At 39.2% G+C, this 24,716-nt stretch overlaps 1 protein-coding gene across 3 annotated transcripts in view; it reads left to right on the top strand.

Annotated features, from left to right (window-relative positions):
- The window catches only part of LOC124269308, a 39,940-nt gene that overhangs the window by 9,286 nt on the left and 5,938 nt on the right, over positions 1-24,716 (top strand). The window contains exon 1 of one of the 3 annotated variants that reach the window (XM_046704315.1): positions 2,494-2,612. The exons of 1 other annotated variant lie outside the window; for it this stretch is intronic. In XM_046704315.1, the coding sequence (XP_046560271.1) occupies positions 2,543-2,612 (70 nt within the window). In that variant the 5' untranslated portion in view covers positions 2,494-2,542. Of the gene's footprint in view, positions 1-2,493; positions 2,613-24,716 lie in introns of those variants that run through there. One more of the 3 variants, XM_046704318.1, reaches the window with a different exon arrangement.

Raw genomic sequence — 24,716 nt, 5'->3', positions numbered from 1 at the left:
TTCTACTTTAGGAAAGGTTAAAAAATACTGAACTTGAGGTTTACGAGTGTGTGCTTCCGTGTCTCTATCCAAGTTTAAGCAGATGGCCCACAGCGTCCAGGAACTGGAATGGTGTTTTCAGTCCAAGATCAAACTGCTTCTTTAGACAACACTTGTGATGCTCAATGTCTCTGTACACATTGCGAAGACCAGCCATATTGTTGTCATGTGAGTTTGTTTCCAACATCTCTATACCAAATGATTTATCCAAGTTTACTATCTCCAGCACTATTACAACTTGTATAATTACGATTTGCAAAATCTGTTTATTCACTATGTACATCAGGATATATAACAAAAACTAGTTCAACATTTACTAGTAATTCATCTTATTTAAAATGAATTATTAAAACAGTACCAACAACAGCACAATTTTAATCCTTTCTTATCTGTATACTTTTCTATGTAGCTTAATTTCGCACAGTATGCTCCACCGTGTAATATATCCGTTGGGTCAGTTCATTATGCCAGTCAGGTAAATGCTGCGTGTTGTTTTTTAAACTAATTGTAGGGGTACTGGGTTGTAGGGATTTTGAGCTGTAGGGGCTGTTTCAGCATGGAAACGCTACTTCAGATACAGCACGCGTCACGGTCCTCTGCCTTGTTAATTTTAACGTCAAAATCTTGACATGGACTTCCCGCTCACCAGATCCAAACCCGATAGAATAACCATGTAATAAACTCGATCGATGAGTGAACTCACCTCTTTTCATAAACGTTTCAACTATCCCACCTTTCAGGAACGTGACGATATGTCTGATATTGAAACATTTGGATGACACGTAGAACCTTAGATGTGTGAATATGAAAACAAATGCACTTTAGCGCTAAATGCTCAGTTGTAACACCTCACTGCTACGGCATGGCATATGTTTTAATAGGGTGAGTAAGTTAGTGAATATGGTTTTATCAATATTCCAGCAATATAACTGTGGGGGACACCAGACGTTCTACCCAAGTGGTCTATTGGGCTACCCAACCACCATGTTAGATAGAAGGAAGGGCGACTGTGGACATATATGTTCTATTTGACCCCATTCACGTTCATACTTTTTCCAGTGTTGCTGCCCTCTTCTGTTTAAAGATGTCGCGTCAACGTTCGTGTTTTGCTTGAGTGAGTGAGTATGTTCGCAGCATTTAGCAATATTCCAGCACTATCACAGCAGAGGGCACCAGAAATAGGCTCCACACACTGACTTTATCAAATGGGGACATGACTTGGAGTTGACCATTTACCACGTAAGGTATATTCGTCATTATCCGTGACTATTCCATCACGTCCATGAAAGAAGAAAGTGACTTAAGTATATCGGTGTCATTTTCGTTTACCCCTGAGGAAGGGGTCGATCCATGCAATCTACTAGTAGAAATCGCCATTCTGTTGTGATACACAGAGAAATACAAAAAGACAGAACTATTCCTTTTATGTATAGATATAGTTGTGTACAGGAATACACAATAAAACACTTGATGAATAACGTCCACCCAAATTCACTCCGAGACACCGGTATGGTCATTCTATATACATGTAAGCATTGCTGTATTACAATTATGGTATAGTGAAAATAGCATAGTGTAACTGTACGTTCTCACTGGGTTATTATACGGAATATTTACATCTATTTACGTCTTTATTATAACTAATGCGGCATACAAATTCATGATTACTCAGTTGGAACGTTCATGGACAATCGGAGAGAGACGGCAGAAGTATGGACATAACAGTCACCATCTTTCCTTTAGTTGCATTCTAATAGGTAACACATAATGAACAACTGATTGGAACATAAACTTTATCGTCAGTGGGGTTACTGTCACATAAGTACATACTATTAAAATGAGTTCTTGTTTCTGCTTCGCGAAAAGGAACATATTCAAATGGAAAGGGTATAATGATGGTAACACGGTAACTACAATTTCATCAAGATAAATGATGCTGAAATTCTCTCTGGAAATCGGATGCGTTATTCAGATGTGACATTTTCAGCCTACATCGAGGCAGCAGGTGATACTAATAGCTCTCCGTGTTGTGTTTCACCAGGTATCACACGTACAGCAAAATCAGTTACGCATCAGTATGAAACAAAAACATTGGGTGTGATGTCCAGATCTGGTGTGACGATAGTCAACATGTGCATCCTGATTCAGAAACATCGTGCCCTCAGGTGTGAATGTGAGACCAGCATGACTGCATCATATCTGACTAACAATCTTATATCCTTAACAGACGGTAACGGTCGACGAAACACCAAACACCAAACATATGAACACGACAGCTCACGAGGTCACTATCAGGATACTTTACACGAACGTGTTTGCCACATAGCCAAACGTGTAATATCGCACCTGTATGTTGCTGTTGCATGTGGGTAGAAGGGTATGACTACAACTGATGATAGTGTGTGTGACACAATCAGGATGGCAACACCTGCGAGAATGTGATAGATCCTGGAAGGGAAATATATAATATGAATAGATACTAAGCTGATATGACATTGCAATCATGCTGACGAGAGGAATATCAACACTGGCAGTCTCCATCTTGCTTGCTTCCCAGACTACTATATCTTTAGGTAAGTTGAGACAATTTGAAATGTATATTATGTGTACAGTGTGTTTGTGTATATGTGTGTGTGTGTGTGTGACAGAGAGAAAGACACAGAGAGAGAGACAGAGGGAGAGCGACAGAGACAGACAGACAGACAGACAGAGAGATTATGAGCATGCTTCAGAACACCTCAAGTCAACACTCGCCTCAAAGACTTATGTCTAAAGTTGGAGTTAATAACCTTCCATTACCAATGCTGTTGATCCTTTCTTAATGATGCGTCTGTGGTCCTGGTAGCATTAATCATAAATAAGCAATCTTTTTTCCATTTCTTCCCGTTTAGTAAAATAATTACTAAACCAGATAGCCGTTCGAAACGAGGCGGTGGAGTAAGCTGATCGTTCATTTCAGGTCATTTTTTACGTTTTGTTGATGTTTTCCAATCGCTAATTAAAGTCATGCACTATATGTCTGAATATCAAACTGTATAACCTGGATGTATTGCAATGTCTACATACTCAAATCTATTTCGTATTGTGGCTGATTCGGCTATATGAATGCAATTTAGGGTAGCTGATGTGTTACTCGCAATGCTAATGTATGCAACGTGTACATGTCGTCGGCCCGTACACACTGTGACTTCTGTTAACAACAGATATATGTAGCAGGTATATAACTGAGAGAAGTGAGAAATATTGTTTCAAGTAAACAAGTAGTTACAAAATAAACAGTCTTGTACTAAGTATGTTAACCATCACCTACATATTGTTACCCGGCTCGTTATGGGATAACAAGGTCAAATCCTTAAAATAGAATGTAGAATGCCTTAAAGTCAATAATCAGTCAAGGAGATGTTTCAACATATATTGTGAGGTCAAGACTTAGTGTGTTATTCACAAATACATATACATAAAAGATATTCAAACAATAATCTAATATACACATTTTGATGGGGAATTAGCATCTCAAACGGTAGAGCTTGTATATATAACAATGTATCATATTTCTTCTTTCAATGTTCACTTACATATTCAATAACGACTGAGGTATTATGCATGACAATGTTCATGCAAAATTAAAATATACACATGATATTGCCACAATATATACACATGATATTGCCACTTTTTATTCATAAATAGTACATTTCAGTCATGACATTATCTGACATAAATCGTAGAGTTGTACCAAAGAACTTACCTTAAAATAGATTGTAGCATTCCTTAAAGTCAATGATCAGTCAAGGAGATGTTTCAACATTTATTGTGAGGTCAAGTGTGCCGATCGGAAATCACTGACCTCGTTTTATAGCCGAAAACATCACTGATCAATGTTTGAATTCTTTGCGATTGGCCAAAACATATAATAGGGTAATTACGATTTTGGTTGGTTGACATAGATCAGATATTTTTACAAACAGTAACTCCGAAACGAGTTTTGGAGGTGTAGTCACGTGACCGTGACAGGATAATTGCATCAGCTTAATTACGGTTTGTTTTACAACCCTTGTCTGGATTAGATTTTATAGCTGACGTCACAGGACCGTATCACAGTGGTAATTGGCGTCAATTAGGTCAGATTTATTGCAGTTTGCTTATACAGTTGTAGCCTGGACATCTGCACGGTGGTCATTAAGAAATTTACTGGTGCAATAAACAATGGATTGAGTTTTAAGCTGACACTTTCAATGGTATATGGCTTATGTTAATTATGTTTGCGAAGTGCGTTACATCAGCTGGAGCCATGACATGAAGTGACGTTTCAGTATTACAACTCTTAAAAAATGAAAGGGAAATTTGTGGCAAATATATACAAAATACATAAAATATAGAAAAATATACAAATATGAAGAATATAACGATAAATTGTGCGCTGTCACAATATCATAATTCAATGCTCAAAGACGATTAAAAATAGTACGGAAATCACTGACGGCTGTTTTGGTATCTGTAAGGTTTTGTGGTGCCTGAAATGATTTTAAGGATGAATGGTGGATTATGTATCTAAACGTCTACAATGACGACATTTTAAGTAAATATAAACATTAATATGGCGTTTTTAATGGAATAAAAACAATATATTAACACTAAATGTCTCTATTTTGACATTGTTAAGTGCTGTAAATATCAAATAGTTCATAATTTATTGGCTTGCAGTGTTTACACGCAGTCTCCGTTCACAATGATTAGTTTACTAAAATAGTAATGACAAAGCTATTACATCATTCTTTAGACCCAGCTTTTTATGTTTCCTTGCTATAAACTGTTTTAGCAAATTCACCCGCAAACAAATCGATCATGTGAATATTTAGTTCTCTTTACATCAATAGATATCTGCATTGTACAATGTTAATGTTATCTGATATTTCTGTATGATTGTGTTATGTACTATAACATTGCATTACACATGCATGACCTTTTAGCAGTTATTATGCATAAGTATAATCTGTTATTGTGTACATATATGCATATGTAAATGCATAAAACATATCTACATGGAATGATTATGAGTTCAATTCGAATTTATATCATCATAAGAATATCTGATTTGAAGCAAATTCTCTTTGTCATTTTAATTCCTAACAAACAGACGGAATGCTACATTAGTCTTTGCCTACTGTTGAAAAGAAATCAGGATATATAACTATAGTTGGATAACAACTGTTCTGTAGGGGGAAATATATTTTAACATGTTACCAAAGCAAGAAGATACATCTGTCATCGAATTCTATTTAAGTAACATACGCACGCTATGTTGGAGTCAGTGGGATATGTTGTTTGTTGGTACAAATTTCTGCAAAATTACTACTTATTTTACGAGCTGTAAATGGTATCAAACTTGTGTATGAAATGGCCAGTAAAATACTATATATAATTGCTCACAGCACTGGCAAATTTTACAAGGGATAGAACATTATTGGTAAATCTTTTATTCCAAACTATGATAACTGCTTTCTCTGCTGCAACTGTCTAACTGTTCGGTGGATAGATGAATTGTCAGACTTTAAATCCAAATGAAATCAGATGCGTGAGAAACTGCTGGTTAAAACGTTACAGTAATATTTATAACCAGCTGTTAATTGTCCATGCTATCAAAAAGCCAGGGAGTATAATATAATTATATATCGGCGATAAAGGCCTGCGAAAGGATGCCAGGTAATGCCGTGACAATATACCGAATTTTCATGGCGTTTTTCAAAAAGTTTTCAATTAACCCATGTCATTCTCATGTATGAAAAAGAAAGAAATTCAGATTTTTCTTCCGAGCCACTCTTCAGTTACAATTACTGATTATATACTAAGGGAAATAACTTCGTTTAACATAAAATTGCATAAGAAAAGGTTATTTGAAAAGTACATAAACATGTAGCATAGCACTTCGCACGACATTTGATGTCCAATATCAAGCGTGGCTCGTGCACTTTGTGAACAATGAACTTATTCACTTTTTGCCAGCATTTGGACACCTAGGCCTGAAGTTCACAAAGCTGATATTCTCTTGCCTACAAAAGATGTGTAAAACGTGTTAATTTCATCCTAAAACCAGCGTCTCCACGCCGTGGGTATGCTTGCGACTTGAATAGCCCAAAATGAACTTGACAGACATTTTGGTGTCAATCGAAAATGGTCGCATCTCTGTGGAGACACGAGAGGTTTGCCTCTGATGTCACAACATTCGGCTGACCCATCTGAGGAAATGATTCCAGACTGCCAGTTTGAGTGCTTGGACCATTCCTCGCTTACTTCCAGGACTGTACGGAAACGACTGAGGGCACATAACATCCAGCCCCGACGGCCTGCAATACATCAATTTTGTTCAACGTCACCAACGAGTCGAGGTTTCATCTGGACAGTTCGGATGGCAGGGCAAGGGTGTAGAGACGGCGAAGTGAACGGTATGCTAACGTATGCGTTGTTCAGTAGTTTTTTGGTGGAGGCGTTATGGTATATGGGTGCATCACATTTTATGGTCGGACATTTTATGGTAACTTCATGCTTCAGAAAGATAATGCCTGTCCACATGTCGCTCGTGTTGTGACAGATTTTCGGAGACAACATAGCATTCTGTTATTCCCCTAGCCAGCTGCTTCTCCGGACCTGTCGCCTAACGAGCTCGCTTGGGATGAAATAGAGCCACGTTTACCTCAAGCCCAGAATCAGCCATTGAGGTTAGCTTACATTCCCTAGTGCTTAAAACTCAGAAGGCCAAGGTTTGGTTCCCCACATGGGTACAATGTGTGAAGCCCATTATGGTGTCCCCCGCCGCGATAATCTTGGAATATTGCTAAACATGGCGTAAAACCATGTTCCCTCACTCACTCACTAGTATTAAAACATGAGTTATAGCATGCCAGGATCATTCCTTTTACCAAGCTGATAGGAAAAAAAGCTCATTCAGGATGTAGCAGACTTTCAAAGAAACCATAGAAGCCCTCCAGCGACATGGACAACGCAATCAGTGTTACGCCTGATACTATTTCAGGGCTCGAGACGGGAACCTGTGTTAAAAATCATGTTGACGCATGCGCACTTCAATGTACCATTTTATATGATACATAGTGATATACACAAAATCGAATGAAATACTCCAGTATGTACTGTTAAAGTATAAAGTTATCATCTCAGAGACACAGCGCCAGCCCGGCTTTCTACAGCTCTTGAGGTGGACGGGTCGGCAGATATGAAGGTGTCGTACAAGTAAACGAAGGATTTCTTTAAAAACTGTGGCAATAACTATTACTATCTCTTCAAAATGCACCATATATTGAGCTACACGCCTGTAATGTATCGTCATTACACCTTCACTATTATTTCACGCATTCTTGCTTTTTCCAGTTGTGCGTTTCTGACAAGTTCCGACATTGACTTCAGCAGCAATCGTAACCCAGTGTACGTTACGAACAAGCATATAAGTCAAATGATGAATCGCTTTGACAGTAGAAAGAAATGACCGATCATGTGGCCCTGTGTACATAAATTTTTGTACTCAAATGTGTCAACGCGTAGATATGTTTTCTGGGGAACTAGCTCATAATTAAGATGAAGAGTACGTTGACAAAGACGAAGGCATAGTTTAGTTAAAACTTCTTTAGTTGGTTACACAATACAGGATATAAACATGTATACATTAATGAGGTGAACGGAGTTCCAGCTCAACCCCGGGGCGTTGCCTACAAGCCGCATCATCCTGCTCGAGGTCGTCCCTACAAGGACAGTCGGAATACCGGACTCATTGACAACAGAGATGTGAGCATATATACAGTTTTTGACAACAACGGACAGGCCACGACTCAACAAAGGACATATCGAGAAACGTTAACAATAGCACTTCCTTTACCAGTTGATGTGATGGCAGACACGGCCAATGGGGATGACCAATCAAGGCAATAAATGTCATATACAATAATTAATGACAGTGACAGAGTGGTACAGGGTGGTTGGCAAGACAATGTACACTGCGATTAAGATTGCAGATTGAATAATTACAAATAAGTCACACGTGGCTTGACTACATAGTTTTTGGTCTTTAGAAATATTTGGACGATGCCTGTCCTGAATTAGACACTATAACAACTTCCCTCTGCTCCGTAAAGCTTGGACCCCAAGCTTAAATAAGTTGAGTCTAAAATCATTGTAGTGAAGCTGTATTGGAACCAACAGTGCGAATCAGTAAGTAATCACTGAAAGAACCATTCTTGATGCCGTTAAAATTATGTGCAATATAATTATATCTATGGAATGACGGTATATGAGTGATCACCTTGCCAAACTGACTTGGTGTGCATAAAACTGATATTTACAATGTGCATTTCACATCCAAGTTTATTTACAACTTTGGACAGATTCAATAAATATTTCAGAAAGCATCTTTCAAATCAGGAGTCTGGCTTTGCGTTGAGACTCAGTACCAAATAATGATAATAACTAGAATCATAAGAAGTACACATTAAACATCTCAGCAACTATTTCGCATTAAGAAATTTGAAACCAGGAGTCTAACTTTACCGCGCGACTCAGACGGTACTTGTGGGTATTGTTGCCCTTTTAAGTACAATGGGTGCTCTTCCCGTGTCTGTGTCTATAACGGGTGCTATTCCTCTGTCGTTGACAGAACTTGCCAATATATTGTGGGTGCTATGCCCAAATGAGAGAAAATAATAATAATAATAATAATAATAATAATAATAATAATAATAATAAATCTAATACAGCTCCAGGGCCTGATGGCATTCGAAACCGGTATTGGAAACTGTTCCCCTGTGTCCAAACACCATTACTACACTGTTTCAATACTCTCGTGGACACAGGTGACGTTCCTCCATGGTTCTGCAAAAGGTCGCACAATACTTCTCCCCAAGAAAGGAGACTTGACTGATCCCCAAAACGTCCGCCCTATCACATGTTTGAATACACAATACAAAATATTCACAGGGTGTTTGACAAACCTCGTGTCATCTTACTGCTCTTCCAATGATGTAATTTATAGAGAACAGAAGGGAGCAAGAAAGGGATGTTGGGGGTGCAAGGATCAACCTCATGTACAGAAAATGATTTTGGAAGAGGCTAAAACATATCACCGCAACCTCTCCATGTGCTGGATTGACTACAAAAAAGCATACGACTCTGTCCCTCACGAATAGATTCTGAAGTCTCTTCATTGTACTGGCCTCCCTGAGCGACTACTTGATTTACTCGAGTCTTTAATGAGTTGCTGGTCGACTCAACTTGAGATGTACTCGCAAGGGCAGGTGCAGACTTCGGAATCTATTCCAATCAGAAGGGGAATATTTCAGGGGGATTCCTTTAGTCCTTTGCTTTTTTGTCTGTCTTTAAATCCTTTGAGCTTTCTGCTCAATAAAGAGGAGGGTTACCATCCCGGACCTCCTCAGCACAGATCCCCAACACCTCTTACTCATCTACTTTACATGGATGACATCGAGCTCCTTGCCAAAGGAGATTCCAATTTGAAAGAGCAGGTTCTCCTTGTCGAGCCCTTTTCTAATGAAATGTAATACTCTTCATTTGAAACGTGACATGGTAACTAATGCTGGATCGGTCAAGTTACAAGGGGGGAGCAGTTATTGAGCATCTTGTGGAAGATCAGGCCTACACCTAAAGAAAATCTGGAGCTCAGAGCTAAATGCTCGAAACAAGGTCAAAGCCACCAATACTTTTGCTGTGCCAGTCCTTTCCTATTCCTTTGGAGTAGTTGATTGGACAAAACAAGACATCCAGAGTCTTGACCGCCTGACCAGAAGGATCATGTCTGATAACAGAGCACACCACCCTCGTTCCTCTCTTAACCGTTTATACATGCCAATCAATTCTGGTGGTCGGGGTTTGATTAATGTGGAGGCTCTTCATGATAGAATTTTATTGTGTACTTTTGCACATAGTTTTTTGTCAGATGATCCTCTAGTGATGCATGTGAAGACTCATGATGAAAGCGAGGAATTCCACAGCTATTTTAAGCCTGCCAAGGTTGTTGGACAGAATCTGAGATTTGAGGTTGATTTTGTTGTTGGCGATGTACTGCTGGACGGTACAGTGATGGGAGTAAACCAGGTGAAGTTCTTCACAAATTCTGCCCAGAGTCGGCCTTTTGTGGAGAAGCTTTCTGAGAAGCCATTGCATCGTGTGTACATGCAGTGTGTTGAACAGAATAGCAATCCAACCGACTCCTTCGCCTGGATGACGTCGGCTGGTCTTCAATGTGAAACTGAGGGCTTCCTTTTTGCTGCTCAGGACCAGTCACTTCCCACTCGCAATCGGCTGAATGTGATTCTTAAAGAAAATATCCTTATGAAATGTCGACTTTGCAATAAATTCACGGAGACTGTCCAACACCTTGTCAGTGGATGCCCTTCCTTGGCACAAACATCATATCTTAAACGACATGATGGCATGGCTCGTTGCTTTTACTACCGTCTCCGCCATGCCTGTGGCTTTGACTCCGAGGTCCATCCATGGTCCAACCCTGAACATGTCCAGGGCGTCATGGAAAATGATGCTTTCAAACTTCTCTGGAATAGGCCCATATACAGCCTCAGAAGAATTCCAGCCAACAACCCTGATCTTGTCCTTTTTGATAAAGCCAATGAATATTTATTTAGATCATTGAATTTTCTGTCCCTTTTGACACCAATGTTATTGGCAAGATTCAGGAAAAGCATGATAAATATGCGGACCTCGCCTTTGAAATGTCTCGCTTGCATCCCAAGTACACTGTCGTCAGGCTCCCCATTGTTCTCGGTGCCCTTGGTTTGGTACCTCCTGATCTCTTGGCGCAGATCAGGAAAGTGCCCGGGTTCTCCACCGGGAGCACAGCCCTTCTGACAGTCTGGGTAATGCAGAAGGCTGCAGTGTTGGGGAGCCTTCATATTCTCCGGAAAGTTCTTGGTGGGTTCGACTAGGCAGCGTTTCCTGGGAGAAGTCCCATTCGCTGTCTGTGCTGCGTGTAGAGGGGGCAAGGGCCCTGAGCTGATGATGAGCCTTACCAGCCTGACAGTGCCAGGATCACCCGAACCCTCTCTGCTGCATACTATCTTTAATTTGTAAAACAACAACATAATAATAAGTAGGATTGCCTCCTGGGCAATACTGGCGGTCTTCAGACTTCCCCATACACACCCCGTGGCTACCTTTACTTGTACCGTTTCTTTAGACGCCAGCTGGAGCGTCCATTTTAACTCTCGGAGTTAGGGTGTTTGAAGTGTATTTTAAGGGCTAGAAACACGTTTTTGACACGAGAGCGGATCGGTGAAATGCAGCCGGGGTCATGTACCCTTTAAGTAGTTCTGGAGAAGATATAGTTCTCTCTTGAACAGGCCGTAGATACGCTGTCCTTGGGTCTACGGTCCAAACGATTAGTGTTCTGGAATCGCCACGATCCTAGCTATCTGACGCATAGACGTATGTGCATATACTGCACTTGTGAAACAACCATAGATTTATGTGTGTGTATAGTGTATTTGTTAAACACCCATTCAAAAATTTGAAATAAAACTCATATCTGACTCCGTACTTACAATGTTTATTAATGCAAACTTGTTCTCGACGCTGTATGGCTAGGATAATGCCATAGTGATGTAAAGGCCAATTCAAGGGCGAGTATTTCTTTGGGCATTGAATGACGTTTCAGCAAAGATTTGACAGCTCCTTGTCATTGTCAATTACATTTGTCGGTGAAATTCACATCGTCTCCCATATCTGCACGGGGACCACGCTTTGCAGTGGTAGTCTCTTTATAGGAGATATCTGTTCTCCCGCGTGAGCGCTCATCTGATAGTGAACAACCTGAAGGAAGTTTATCTGTATCATAAATTGTATACTGTGTAATGTGACTAATGAATTGCCTGCTTTTAAATTTCGTGTTATGACTTTTTCTGTTTTTAAATGACAACGTAATGAATAGATGTTTTTTAGATATAACTCATTTTGACTCTGTACTTACAATGTCTATTAATGCAGAATAAAGCTGTCTTTTGCAGTATTCAAGAACATTCCATGAAATATCACAAAATTGACTTACCGGTTCAGGCTGATATTCAGTCATAGTATAAAGAAATATGTTATGAAGGCTCATAGCAAACTGTCTACAAAACATACATTTTGAAAATATACATCTTCTCTGCTGAGGAGTAGCAAATGGGTGACAATTTAGAAACCCACGGGGGGTTTTGGAGGTTTTAAAGATGATTTGAAAGTACGACTGCCATGGCCGCAGTTTTGTGTGTAAAGTTTTATTCTGTTTTAAATGTATAAAATAGTGTGCGTTTATGTGCTGGATTTCTGCAATTATGATGATGTAGGAGAACGGGTTTGCGCGATCCTGGCACAGTCAGGCTGATAAACAAACTGCTTGAGTCCCAGTTGTTACTTAAAGCGCATTGCTCTTTGGGCACTGGAAAACCAGGAAGCGGCGATTGTTGCTAGATTTTACTGTCGCTTCCTGTGATATGAGATAACTAACTGTAGGAAGCGACAGTAAAATCTAGCAACAATCGCCGCTTCCTTCAGTTAGTTATCTCACAACTGACAAAATGCGAACATCCTAATGTCCCTCCCTGTTTGTGGCGTAATTGTGGCGTAACTATTGACTTTTACATGACAATAATGTGAGCAAAAATGTTCCACATTTAATTATCTACAGTTTGGTACCTTGAACGAAATTCATTGTGTTTTCGCAGAGCTGTGACATTTTTATGAAATGTGTCTTGGAGAAATTGACCAACTTGCAAGGGTGATAACTCCACAACTATTCAAGATATCGACATGCCTTGAGGAAGCTAAGTAGTCTGGAGTGTGGGCTTTACAACGATATATCAATACTATATGCCGTTCAGGAGGAGGAGATTTTTAAACACAAGCAGCCTTAAAACGGAAAAGTCGACAAAAAATTCAGTTTTTCCAAAATTGCGGAAAATTTCTTCAGCGGCCCGACTGATTTTATGCGGCGTTGAACGGATGGAGAATGACTTTGTCTACATTGAGTGAAAACTTGGTCAACTTATCTCTTATAGTTTTGAAGATATTGAGATTGAAAGATTTTGAAAGATTTTGACATTTTGGGTTATCTGCCCTTACCGGAAGCCGGAAGTCGGTGTTTTTTCGACTATGAATCAATTTCAGCATACAGGCTATCATCCCTGAAAGTTTCATGAAAATCGTCCAAGAGGTTAGGTCAGAGCTGTGACATTTTTATAAACACTATAAAAATGCGTTTGAAAAAATTGACCAACTTCAAAGGGTAATACCTCCGACACTATTCAAGATATCGATATGCCTTGAACAAATTAAGGTGTCCAGAGTATAGGCTTTCCAACGGTGTATCGAACGCAATTGTACTATTTGCCGTTCAGGAGAAGAAGATTGTTAAACACAGGCACCGTCAACACGTTCGGAAATGTGCAAACTCGCCAAGTTTGTGCTTGTGTCGTAATGGTGACGTAAGAATTGATTTTTACATAACCATAATGTGAACCAAAAATGTTTCCCATTCAATTACCTACAAGTTGGTACTGAGGGAAATGGAATCCATTGATTTTTCGCAGAGTTGTGACTTTTTTTTTAACCCTATGAAAATGCGTCTTAGAAAAATTCACCGAATTCCAAGGGCGATAACTCCCAAACAGTTCAAGATATCAACATGCCTTGAACAAATTAAGGTATCCAGAGTATAGGCTTTCGAACGGTGTATCGAACGCGATTGTACTATATGCCGTCCTGAGAAGAAGATTTTTAAAAACAGGCACCGTCAAAACGTGTGAATCGGCAAAAATTTCAGTTTTTTCAAAATTGCGGAAAAGCTTTTTCACGGTTTTCTTCCGCTATGCCTTGAATCAATGGAACATGATGTTGTCTATATTGAGTGACAATTTGGTCAATTTATCTCAAATAGTACTGGAGATAAAGAGGTTGAAACAGTTTAAAATATTTTGACATTTTGGGTTCTCTGCCCTTACCGGAAGCCGGAAGTCTGAATTTTTTCGACTATGTGTCAATTTCAGCACACAGGCTATCACCCCTGAATGTGTCATGAAAATCGGCCTAGCGGTTAGGTCAGGAGAGCTGTCACAAAAATTGTACAAATAATAATAATAAGAAGAAGAATATTCGGATAATAACAGTAGGTCTTCCAGACTTTCGTCTGAAGACCTAATAATAATCCTACTCTGACTTGAAATCTCTAAAATGCTGAATATTGCTTTGCTGTTAATGTCTTAATTCTGTCATATAATATAAATGTCTTTGTGGGTGGCCGGACCCAAGAATATCCGTATTCTCACTTCATTCTACAGAAGTTATTTGGAGCTCATTGTTCACATGCAAAAATTAATTGTAGTATAGACGTATTAAGAAGGTATTAATGTACTGGCCTGGGATCAAGCACTTATAAACAATAACACAATAACAGAGTCTATTAAGTACACACAGATAAGTAAGTCCTGATGAGTCATGTTGTACACAGTGTCCATCTCGTAGGTGTCCGTGAGGTATTTTCTGTGGAAATACAGGATCTCCATAATGATGGCTGTGATCAGATCTCTGTGGGAGAGACGCATGTACGTGTTTGGTCCGTGGGCTTCTGACTGTTTCGTACACTTAACGTTAACATGCATGTTGTGTTACGGTTAATAAATTGCCGTGACAAAAGGTTTAAAAGTCCCCTTTGAACCATCAAATAGAACACAGACAAGTCTTAAATATTGAATAATATATTGAACAAACAATGAGCAAACTACAATGAATGACAATACAGATGTCTAGTACAATGCAATTGAGTCACAAATCTAAAATATTGGGTTACAAATATAAAATCTTGACATTTACAGTGACAGCATATATACTGATTGAATGGTTGTTTATAATGACAATAGTTGAATAGGCAAGCACGTTGAACAACTTGATGATGGCAGACAGATGTGTATAATTCCAGCCATGTGAACATGCACGTGTCGCACAACACAACAACCAGTCTTGATATAGCTCTTACGCAGTTCTGGAGCATTCTAGAAAATCTAGGGTGCATCTTTCTGCTCTTGAACTTTCTGCTCAGGGGATAAATATGATAGTTTCTCATCAAACTTCACACTGCTAACACCATCGTCAATATTGTCAACATGTTCACCATCGTCTATAGTACAATTAGTAACTGGAGAGAGTGTGGCAATACAATTGACCTGTTTGGTTTATAACCTGTCATGGTATTTCGTAATCATGTTTACATGACACAACCTCTTTTGTTTATGACGGCCAGTCGTCAGGACGACATAGTCTGTGTCGCTAAGCTTTTTATCAGCAACATATGGACCTTGATATCTAGCTCTCAGTGTTTGACCAGAAACTGGAAGAAAGACTAACACTTTCTCACCATGGAATTCCTCTCTTTGAGTTTCTGTCATAATTTAACTCAACATCCTCACCCTGCGCAATAATAAGCTGCTCTCTGGAAAGAATGTGATCACCACCTGACAAACTATCAGATTTATCAAGAAGACCTGAAGAGTTACTACTCTTAGAAGATAAGTCATCAGTCTCTGCCTCATGAAAAGAAAACTTAGTGTTACCAGGAGACCTAAAAGAACTGTTGTGAGTCAAACAATAATAATCCGCCAACATCGCTACCTCATGTAAATCATCATCCTTATGTTCAATCAAATAAGTCTTTAGATCAGAATGAACACTCAGCTTGAAATCCTCCATCATAACTAACTGTCTCAAACCATTCCTTAGACCCACACCACCTGTCAAACAAAGTTTCTTTTTCTCTAGCAAACACTACAAAGTTCTCATTGTATCTTTTATGAGCATTTCTGAATTTCTGACGATAAACTTCAGGCACTAAGTCATAAGCTTAAAAGTGCCCTTTTGACAAGATCATAGTCTGACCTTTGCCATATGACAAGGCCGAATAAGCATCCCAAGTTTTACCCTTCAAAACAGTTTTGCAGTAGCATAGTCCATGACTCCTTAAGCCACTTGAAGTTTTGAGCAACTTTTTTTCAAAAATGTAGAAAATCTGTGTCTACTTCTTTCTCATTAAAACGGGGTACCAGTCTGGCATGCCTTTGCAATGTCAAAAGAGGAATGGTTTGATGGAGGAGGAGGGTTTCCAATCTTTTTCAACCACAACCCACACTCAAAACTTTAAACATTGTGACCCATAATAATTATCACTTAAGCAATGTAATATTACAAATTACAAAAAGCACACTCTCATAACAGTTGTCCATGAGGTGGTTGCTGTAAGATGGGGGTAGATTTACTTGCTGTATGATGATCCATTCAAGATGACGGCGTTGAGGTTCCATGTTGATCATCGAAGCTTACAATCTCTTCAGATACAATGTTAATGCTCGGCACATAGAGAAGTTTCCAAGATCGGGAGTAATCTAAACGTTACTCCAGCCGGATTCTGGCACCCGTGAAGAGCCACCTCGTCGTGGTGGGTGCTGGGTAACGCTAAGCGCTCTTCAAACCCCCGTTGTGGACCCGGGGGTATATTTGGTCCACCAACCTGTTTGCCGTGGGTTGCGCCCCTGCGTCGGTGGAGGAAGGGATTCTGGTGGTTGAGGGCACTGGTTCCAGGAACAGTGTTCCTTTGCCCAACACACCACTTCGGCCCTGACTTCACCTAGACGGGTGGTTGAATGGGCCCGGTTCAACCAATCGGCTGGTCATGCTGAGCCCTGAGCACTCTCTTTTCATTGCTCCATCACTCTTTGGCTTGTTTTTTTTATACATATTGTTAAACTTATTGTGCTTGTAAGTTTATTATTATACACTGCTTTTTGAAACGTCTGAAAAGTAGAAATTTGCCTAGATGCTGGTGCCAGAAGGCGATGGCTCATGGGCCAATATGGTGGAAAAATTAATCTTTTAGATTTTCTGCTTGAGTATATCATCCGAGTATCCTTGGTGCTGCTAGCTGGAGACCCACTTGTTTTTAGAATTGTCCTTGTGATACTCCGTGGTGGGTGGGGAGCTCGGATGATGAACCGTTAAAAACTAACCATGGCTTATGAAAGCCCCATTACCAAAACAAAACGTCCACTTGACACTGATCCAGATGATAACGACCAAGGACTGTCCACTTCAATTGATTACTGGCCACGTTTTCTTGTGATTTAGGCTCAAGAAAACACACGATTAAAGTTGAACCCTTTTGCAATACAGAAAGGCATACAAGGCATTGCTGGTGACGTTAAAATATGAAACGTTTACGTTCAGGTGCATTGCTCGTAGAGTGCTGCAAAAGACAACAGGCTAATAACCTGATGACTACTGAAACATTCGTCGGCATTCCAGTGTCAGTATCTCCTCATAGAACACTTAACACCAGCAAAGGAATCATCAGAGATAGAGATCGATTGTTTGCCGACATGTCTGAACTTGATATTGTTTCAGAAATGAAAGATCAAGGGGTGACACACGCTAAGCGTTTTACAACACGTAAAAACCAGGAAACCATTCAGACTAATACGTACCTGTTTTTGTTTTCCTCTCCAAATGCTCCCAGATCAGTAAAGGCGGGATATTGTCACATTAATGTCGACACCTACATACTAAATCCTTTAAGGTGTTTTAAATGCCAGAAGTTTGGTCATGGTGTTAGTACTTGCACATTGTCTGTTGTATGTGCTCACTGTGGCGAGAAGACACATACAACAGAAGATTGTGACAGTGACTTTAAGAAATGTACAAACTGTGCAGGCAATCACTCATCATTCTCAAAAGATTGTCCGATCTGGAAACAGCAGATGGAGATGAATGAGATCAAGTTCAACCAATACATTAGTTTTACTGATGCCAAAAAGCTTGTATTACGATCTGAAATTAAGGAAACCAAAACATCGTCTGATTCCACTCCTCCAAAAGCCAAATCATCTGTAAGCTGTCAGACGAATTTAACCTGGCTCAAAACCGATTCTCCTAAGATTTTGTCACCTGCTATGTCTACTTCTCAGATTTTGTCACCTGCAATATCTACACAAACTGCAGAACCACTTCCTGGTACGCCCCCAATCCAATCTGAACCATCTTATGACCGTGACACATCTTCTCAATCAACTCAACGGTCTCAATCAACGTCAAACGTTCAACAAATCGTTAAAAACAAAAGTAAACTGAAGCCAGATTCTTTGAAGAAACAAAGTGGCAGAGCCCCAAAAGGGTCAGATGATAAAATCAAATTATTGAACAAATGCGGATCACTTGAGGACCCTCGAAAACAGTGCGGGGTAGATCCCAAATTAATCCGCCTAAAAGATAGGTCTATCTAACAATATCGTGCAGTGGAACTGTAGAGGACTCCGGACAAAATTTAATGAAATACAGCTATTAATCCAGGATTTAACACCATCAGCGTTCTGTCTGGAAGAACTTACGTCAGTTTGAAGCCTATCATTACTTTTCCCCTCTGGGTGATAGAGCCACTGGAGGTTCTACTATCCTTATACGGCAGGATGTTATTCACAGCCCTGTTACACTTAACACTAATCTCCAAGCTGTTGCAGTGAGACTTACTCTGGGTGTAGCATTTACGTTATGCTCTCTGTATATTCCACCTTCATCGAACCTTCAGCTGACTGATCTTCAATCACTCTTGATCAACTCCCAGAGCCATGTGTTCTTATGGGTGATCTAAACGGTCACAACCCACTCTGGGGCAGTACTGACACTAATACTAGAGGCAAAATACTGGAAGAGTTCATTTCCAATAATGACCTGTGCATATTTAATGATGATTCAAGCACCTATCTGCATCCTGCAACTGGCACTTATTCTTGTCTGGATTTGTCTCTTGCAGATTCTAACCTCCTGAATGAATTTGATTGGTCTGTTCATAATAACCTTTGTGGAAGTGACCACTTCCCATCTATCCTTGCAGAAGTAACTCCATCTGATTCTCCATCGTATACAAGATGGAACTTTTCGAAGGCTAACTGGTCTTTATATCAAACAATATGTAAATTGAAACTGTGACCTGAATTTTTCAGTGATATAACTGATCCCATTTAAACTTTTGCTGACGTTTTAAGGCAAATAGCTGATGAGTGTATACCAAAGTCCTCTACGACTCCACATGTACGAAAACCATGGTTTAATACAGATTGTAGACAAGCCAGAAAAACGAGGAAAAAGGCCGAGCGTTATTTCCGCCTTCATCCAACGGTCCATAACTTAAATAAATTTAAAATTCTCAATGCAAAGGCGCGTCGTACCTTTAAACAAAACAAATGACAATCTTGGAGAAATAATGTCTCAAAAATTAATCAATGCACGCCAATGTCTAAGGTATGGAACATGCTTTAAAGAATTAAAGGCAAAGGTTCAAAATCTGCTGTTCACCATCTTAAAGATGGTGGTAATTTAATTACTGACAAGTCTAAAATTGCAAATACAATTGGTGAAACTCTTGCCAAAAATTCATCATCAGCAAATTATGTCCCTGAGTTTCAGAGATATCAGAAACAACAGGAAAAGACAAAACTTAATTTCGAATGAAATATCGTCGAAGATTATAACGAAGTGCTTTTCAATTACATGAGCTACATACTGCTCTTGAGCAAGCTCATGACACTGCAGCGGGTGATGATAATATACATTACCAGCTACTGAAACACTTACCTGAACCATGTCTGATGACACTTTTAGATATATTTGACCAAATATGGACATCTGGAGAATTTCCTCCTTCGTGGCATAATGCCATTGTAGTCCCAATACCAAAACCTGGCAGGGATCATACAGATCCGTCTAATTACAGACCAATATCTCTAACTAGCTGTGTCTGTAAAACCATGGAACGTATGGTGAATAATAGATTAACTTGGTATCTTGAAACCAATAACCTTATAACAAATATTCAATGTAGTTTCCGTAGTACCATTGATCATTTGGTACGTTTAGAATCCTTTGTTAAAAATGCTATAGTAAAAAAAAAACATGCTGTATCAATTTACTTTGATCTTGAGAAAGCTTATGATACGATCTGGAAGCATGGCATTTTGAAGGATTTACATGATTTTGGTTTGAGAGGCCGTTTGCCTCTTTTTATATCACAGTTTTTAAAAGACAGGCAATTTCAAGTCCGAGTGCGTTCAACCCTGTCTGATCATTACAATCAGGATCAGAGTGTCCCTCAAGGCAGTATTTTGTCTGTCACACTGCTTAGCATCAAGATCAATAGTTTATCAAAGGTTTTAAATGATTCAATTGATAGATCATTATTTTGATGATTTGAATAGTTCTTGTGGTAAAAATATGCATACTATTGAACGGCAACTGCAGTTATGTTTAAACAAAATAAATAAATGGTGTCTTGAAAACGGCTTTAAATTTTCTAAATCTAAAACTAATTGTCTACATTTTTGTAGAAAATACAAACCGCATAAAGACCCTGAACTATTTTTAAATGACACCCCTATCAAAGTTATAAAGGAGGCAAAATTCTTGGGTCTTATTTTCGATTCCCATTTAACATTCCTGCCACATATTGAATCCCTTAAAGCTAAATGCCTGAAGGCACTCGATTTGTTAAAGGTTGTCTCCAATTCAAACTACCCTCCTTCACTTATATAGATCGTTGGTGCGATCTAAACTTGATTATGGCTCCATCGTCTATGACGGAGCTTGCAAAAGCAACCTTAAACTACTTGATTCTATCCACCTCCAAGGACTAAGACTTTGTCTTGGATCACTGAGAACTTCTCCAGTTGATAGTCTCTACGTCGAGACAGATGAGCCTTCTCTTACCCAACTCTGTATAAAATTATCTTTACAATATATTACCAAGCCTTGCTTGACTGTGTCGAGTACTCCATCACAAGGGATATCTATTTCAAATCCCGAACTATGAAGGATCCTTTTACTAATATCAGTCCTCATTTAATTATTGGTTTTTTAAAAGAATTAAATTTGTTAACAGATTTGTAAATAGCTAAATATTTTATGATTGAAAGTTTGAATTAGTAACTGAGATTGTTAGTGGCTGTATCCTCGAGGGGGGTTAAAGTACTGTAAAATTATTGTCCTCCTGAGAGGGTACGTAAGTCCCAAAACATTCAAAGTAAATTTCAACTTTCCATTGTTTAATCGTAGAATATGTGTAATTTTAATGTATGGCTAGATATATCTCAATTGCAAATAGCTGAGGGGATGATGTAAATCCAGCTAGGGTCCATGCAGGAAGCAAATGTACTGTAAGTCCCAAAGGTCCCTAGTGTGGTGATCTACCTTCAGTTGTTGGCAATCTATAGCCTGTTTTCATATTGTTTTGTCATTTATAGGTCCAATATTTTAGATTTAATTGCTAGTTTTAAATGGATATCTGTGATACACTAGTAGTTTTACTGTTCTTCGACAACAGTTTTTTTTTAATGTCCTACTTTATTGATCTATAATATAATTATAAACTGTTCTCGTCACGATATGGCTGCAATATTGCCGATGTGACGATAAATATTAACTCACTCACTCACTCAATATATTACCAAACTATATTCTAACGAATCTAACCCTGCATTTAACTGTGTCTTCAATCCTCTTTATGAGGATTTGTATAACAAAAAGTCTTCTCTTGTTCCGCCTCTTGGACACACAATTAAACCATTCATTTCTGCTGCGGGAATTGAGCTTGAGAATATATCTCCTTATCGTCTTCTTTCTTCTCCTCCTTGGCAATTGGTGAGGCCAGACGCTGACTTAACATTAACCACATTTAAAAAATCCGAAACTAATGATTTACAGTATAAACAAGAGTTTAGTCAATTAAGAAATAAATATAATACATATAAATCCTTATTTACAGATGGATCCAAGGATGGTGGCGCGGTGGCTTGTGCCACTGTCATTGGATCCAAAACAATATCTTCTCGACTACCAAATAATAGCTCTATTTTCACAGCAGAAGCTAACGCTATATTAACAGCTCTTAAACATATATATAAACACTGTAAATATAAACAATACATCATCTTTTCTGATTCTCTTTTGTGTCTTCAGGCTATCAAAAATCTTTTTTGTTAACATCCACTTTTATTAGAAATTATTGAATTGTATAATGAGCTTGCTACTGGCCAATGCGACATCGTCTTTTGTTGGTTACCCAGCCACGTTGGCATTTTGGGGAATACACTGGCTGATCTTGCTGCTAAGGCAGCACTCAACAAATCTGTGACACCACTTCTTATTCCATACTCTGATTACAAAGCTAGCATTAGAATTTACATCCGGGATCTGATGCAGAAGAAGTGGGACACCCAGGTGGGTCTTAATGAATTACATGAAATAAACCCCATATGTGTTACACCTACTTGGGTTGTCAATCCAGATTTGAAGAGGTCATCATACGACGATGTCGTATTGGCCACACAAGATATACTCATGAGTACCTATTAAAGGTGAAGATACTCCGTTTTGTATCCCTTTGTGATGAAAGAATCACGGTCAAGCATGTCCTGCTTGACTGTCTTGAATATTCCATCACAAGGGATATCTATTTCAAATCACAAATTATGAAGGATCTTTTTAGTAATATAAGTTCTCATTTAATTATTGTTTTTTTAAAAATATTAGACTTGTTAACTGATTTGTAAATAGATGCATATTTTATTATTGGTAGTTTAGAGTAGTAACTGAGACTGTTTGTGGCTGTACCCTCAAAGGGGTTGAAGTAGCGTAAAATTATTATCCAGCTGGGAGGATACGTAAGTTTCAAAGTTTCAAAGTTTCAAAGTTTCAAAGTTAAATTTTTGCTTACCCGATTTTTAAACGTAGTATATTTGTTCCTTTAAGTTTCGGCTAAACTTGTCCTACAATCGCCAGCGGCTGAAGGGATGGTGTAAATCCAACTAGGGTCCATGCAGGTAGCAAAGGCACTGTAAGTCCCCATGGTCCCTGGTATGGTGATCTACCTTCAGTTGTTGGCGATCTATAGCCCAATTTTACATTGTATTGTCCAGAAATCTCTGATAATCTAGTGGTTTTACTGTCCTTCGTTGACAGGGTTTTATATATTATATGTATGTATTATAAATTTAGAACTTGTTTTACTCACGATATGGCTAAAATATTGCCGATGTGACTTTAAATCTTAACTCACTCACTCACTCACCGCCTGTCTCACCACAATGTGTGGCAGGTGAGATATCATTCAGAATTCAACATATGAATCACCGACAATAATTGTGCAGTGAGCCATCTTTTCTGAACTGCAAGAATCCATTATTTGTATTTCAGCTCATCTCTAAGCAATACTGGAATAGGTGTCCATTTCAGTTGTGTGTAAGTACTTTCATATGCCACCAGTTTCTCCCACAAGCAACGGGGTAATACACAATTTATGATTTGGGCAGTGCGTATGATATATGCACAAGAAAAAAAAGGTATTGCAACACCTTATAGGTTCTTCTGTCAGTATCTTAAAGATTGAAAATAAATGAAAACCAGAAGCTAGTACGTGTCTCAAACGCAACAAATCATGCTGCAGGTATCACGTGTATGAAACACTTGCACCCTTCGTGTCATAAAAATACAGTTTCAATTACCATTCACTTTTGTTTGAAAACTGCGATATACAATGATAGTCCTGGACCAAGTCCAACAAAAGCCTCTGCAAAGCCTTATTTCACAAATAAGGCTTTGTCGGGCCCTTAGATCTTGCTACCATTGTATCTACTACTTTTGAGCCCCCGTTGATTTCCCACCCACACTTGGCACTACTGTGCCGCTATGTCACGTTGAGATCGATAAAACAGTTTAATGTGAATCGCCTATGATCTCTTTGGTGTTCGTAATAAAGGCTTGCTGGGCTTTTTGTATCCCCTGTTCTATGTACTTTTTTTTCTCGTCCTCGCTGATAGCAGACTTACGAGACTTGGATCGAATCTCTTGTTTCATTTTGTTATATTTTGTGAGTTCAGAGAGGATTGAATGAAACTCCTCCTCTGAGATCTTACTGTCAGTGAGTGCCGTGGAAATACGCTCACTTACCGTGTTCAGCTTTGCTTCGGCCAGAACCCTGATCTCGTCGTGTTTCAACGCCTTACGATGCAGTCTGCGTGATGCAAACTTAAGCACCAACCCTAACACCCCTGTCACCCCAGCTGTTATTTCAATACCTAGCACTATAGGTGCAGCCACGATGGTAGCTAACAACCCAACACCTGCCGCCCCTAGTCCCATGCTGGTTGCCATAAGGGCAGTATCAGTCCCGTCCACAGCATTGAAAGCTCTATGGTACTTCTTATATAGTGCTTTCCGCGTGTCACGGTCTTGTTCTAGTTCCCTTTTACATCACATAACTGTCTCAAGCGGAACCCGTCTACGGTTTCCAGGGACTTCTTCTACAACTGGGTACAGCCCCATCCTATAATATATATTACAAAAGATATTTTAATTGGGTTTCATTTAAGAGTCGATCAACGTACTTGAGGCTTATAAGGTGTAGATTCTCATGTAGGAGAATAGGTGAGAATTTAATAGGTAACTCTGCATTCACACGAGCCCCATCGGAGGGGCTTTATTGAGGGGCTATAGAACCCGTTGAGGTGTCCGGTTGTATGATGATACGGTAACGTTGATCATTGGTCCGGGGCTCCAGTGTACTGTAGCCCCGAGTAAAA

The sequence above is a fragment of the Haliotis rubra genome, unplaced genomic scaffold (genome assembly GCF_003918875.1).
Source record: "Haliotis rubra isolate DU_JTF1 unplaced genomic scaffold, ASM391887v1 Scf1439, whole genome shotgun sequence".
Taxonomy (NCBI): Eukaryota; Metazoa; Mollusca; class Gastropoda; order Lepetellida; family Haliotidae; genus Haliotis; species Haliotis rubra.
The sequence above is the reverse complement of the archived record's forward strand: the minus strand, read 5'-3'. Positions and strand labels throughout refer to the sequence as shown.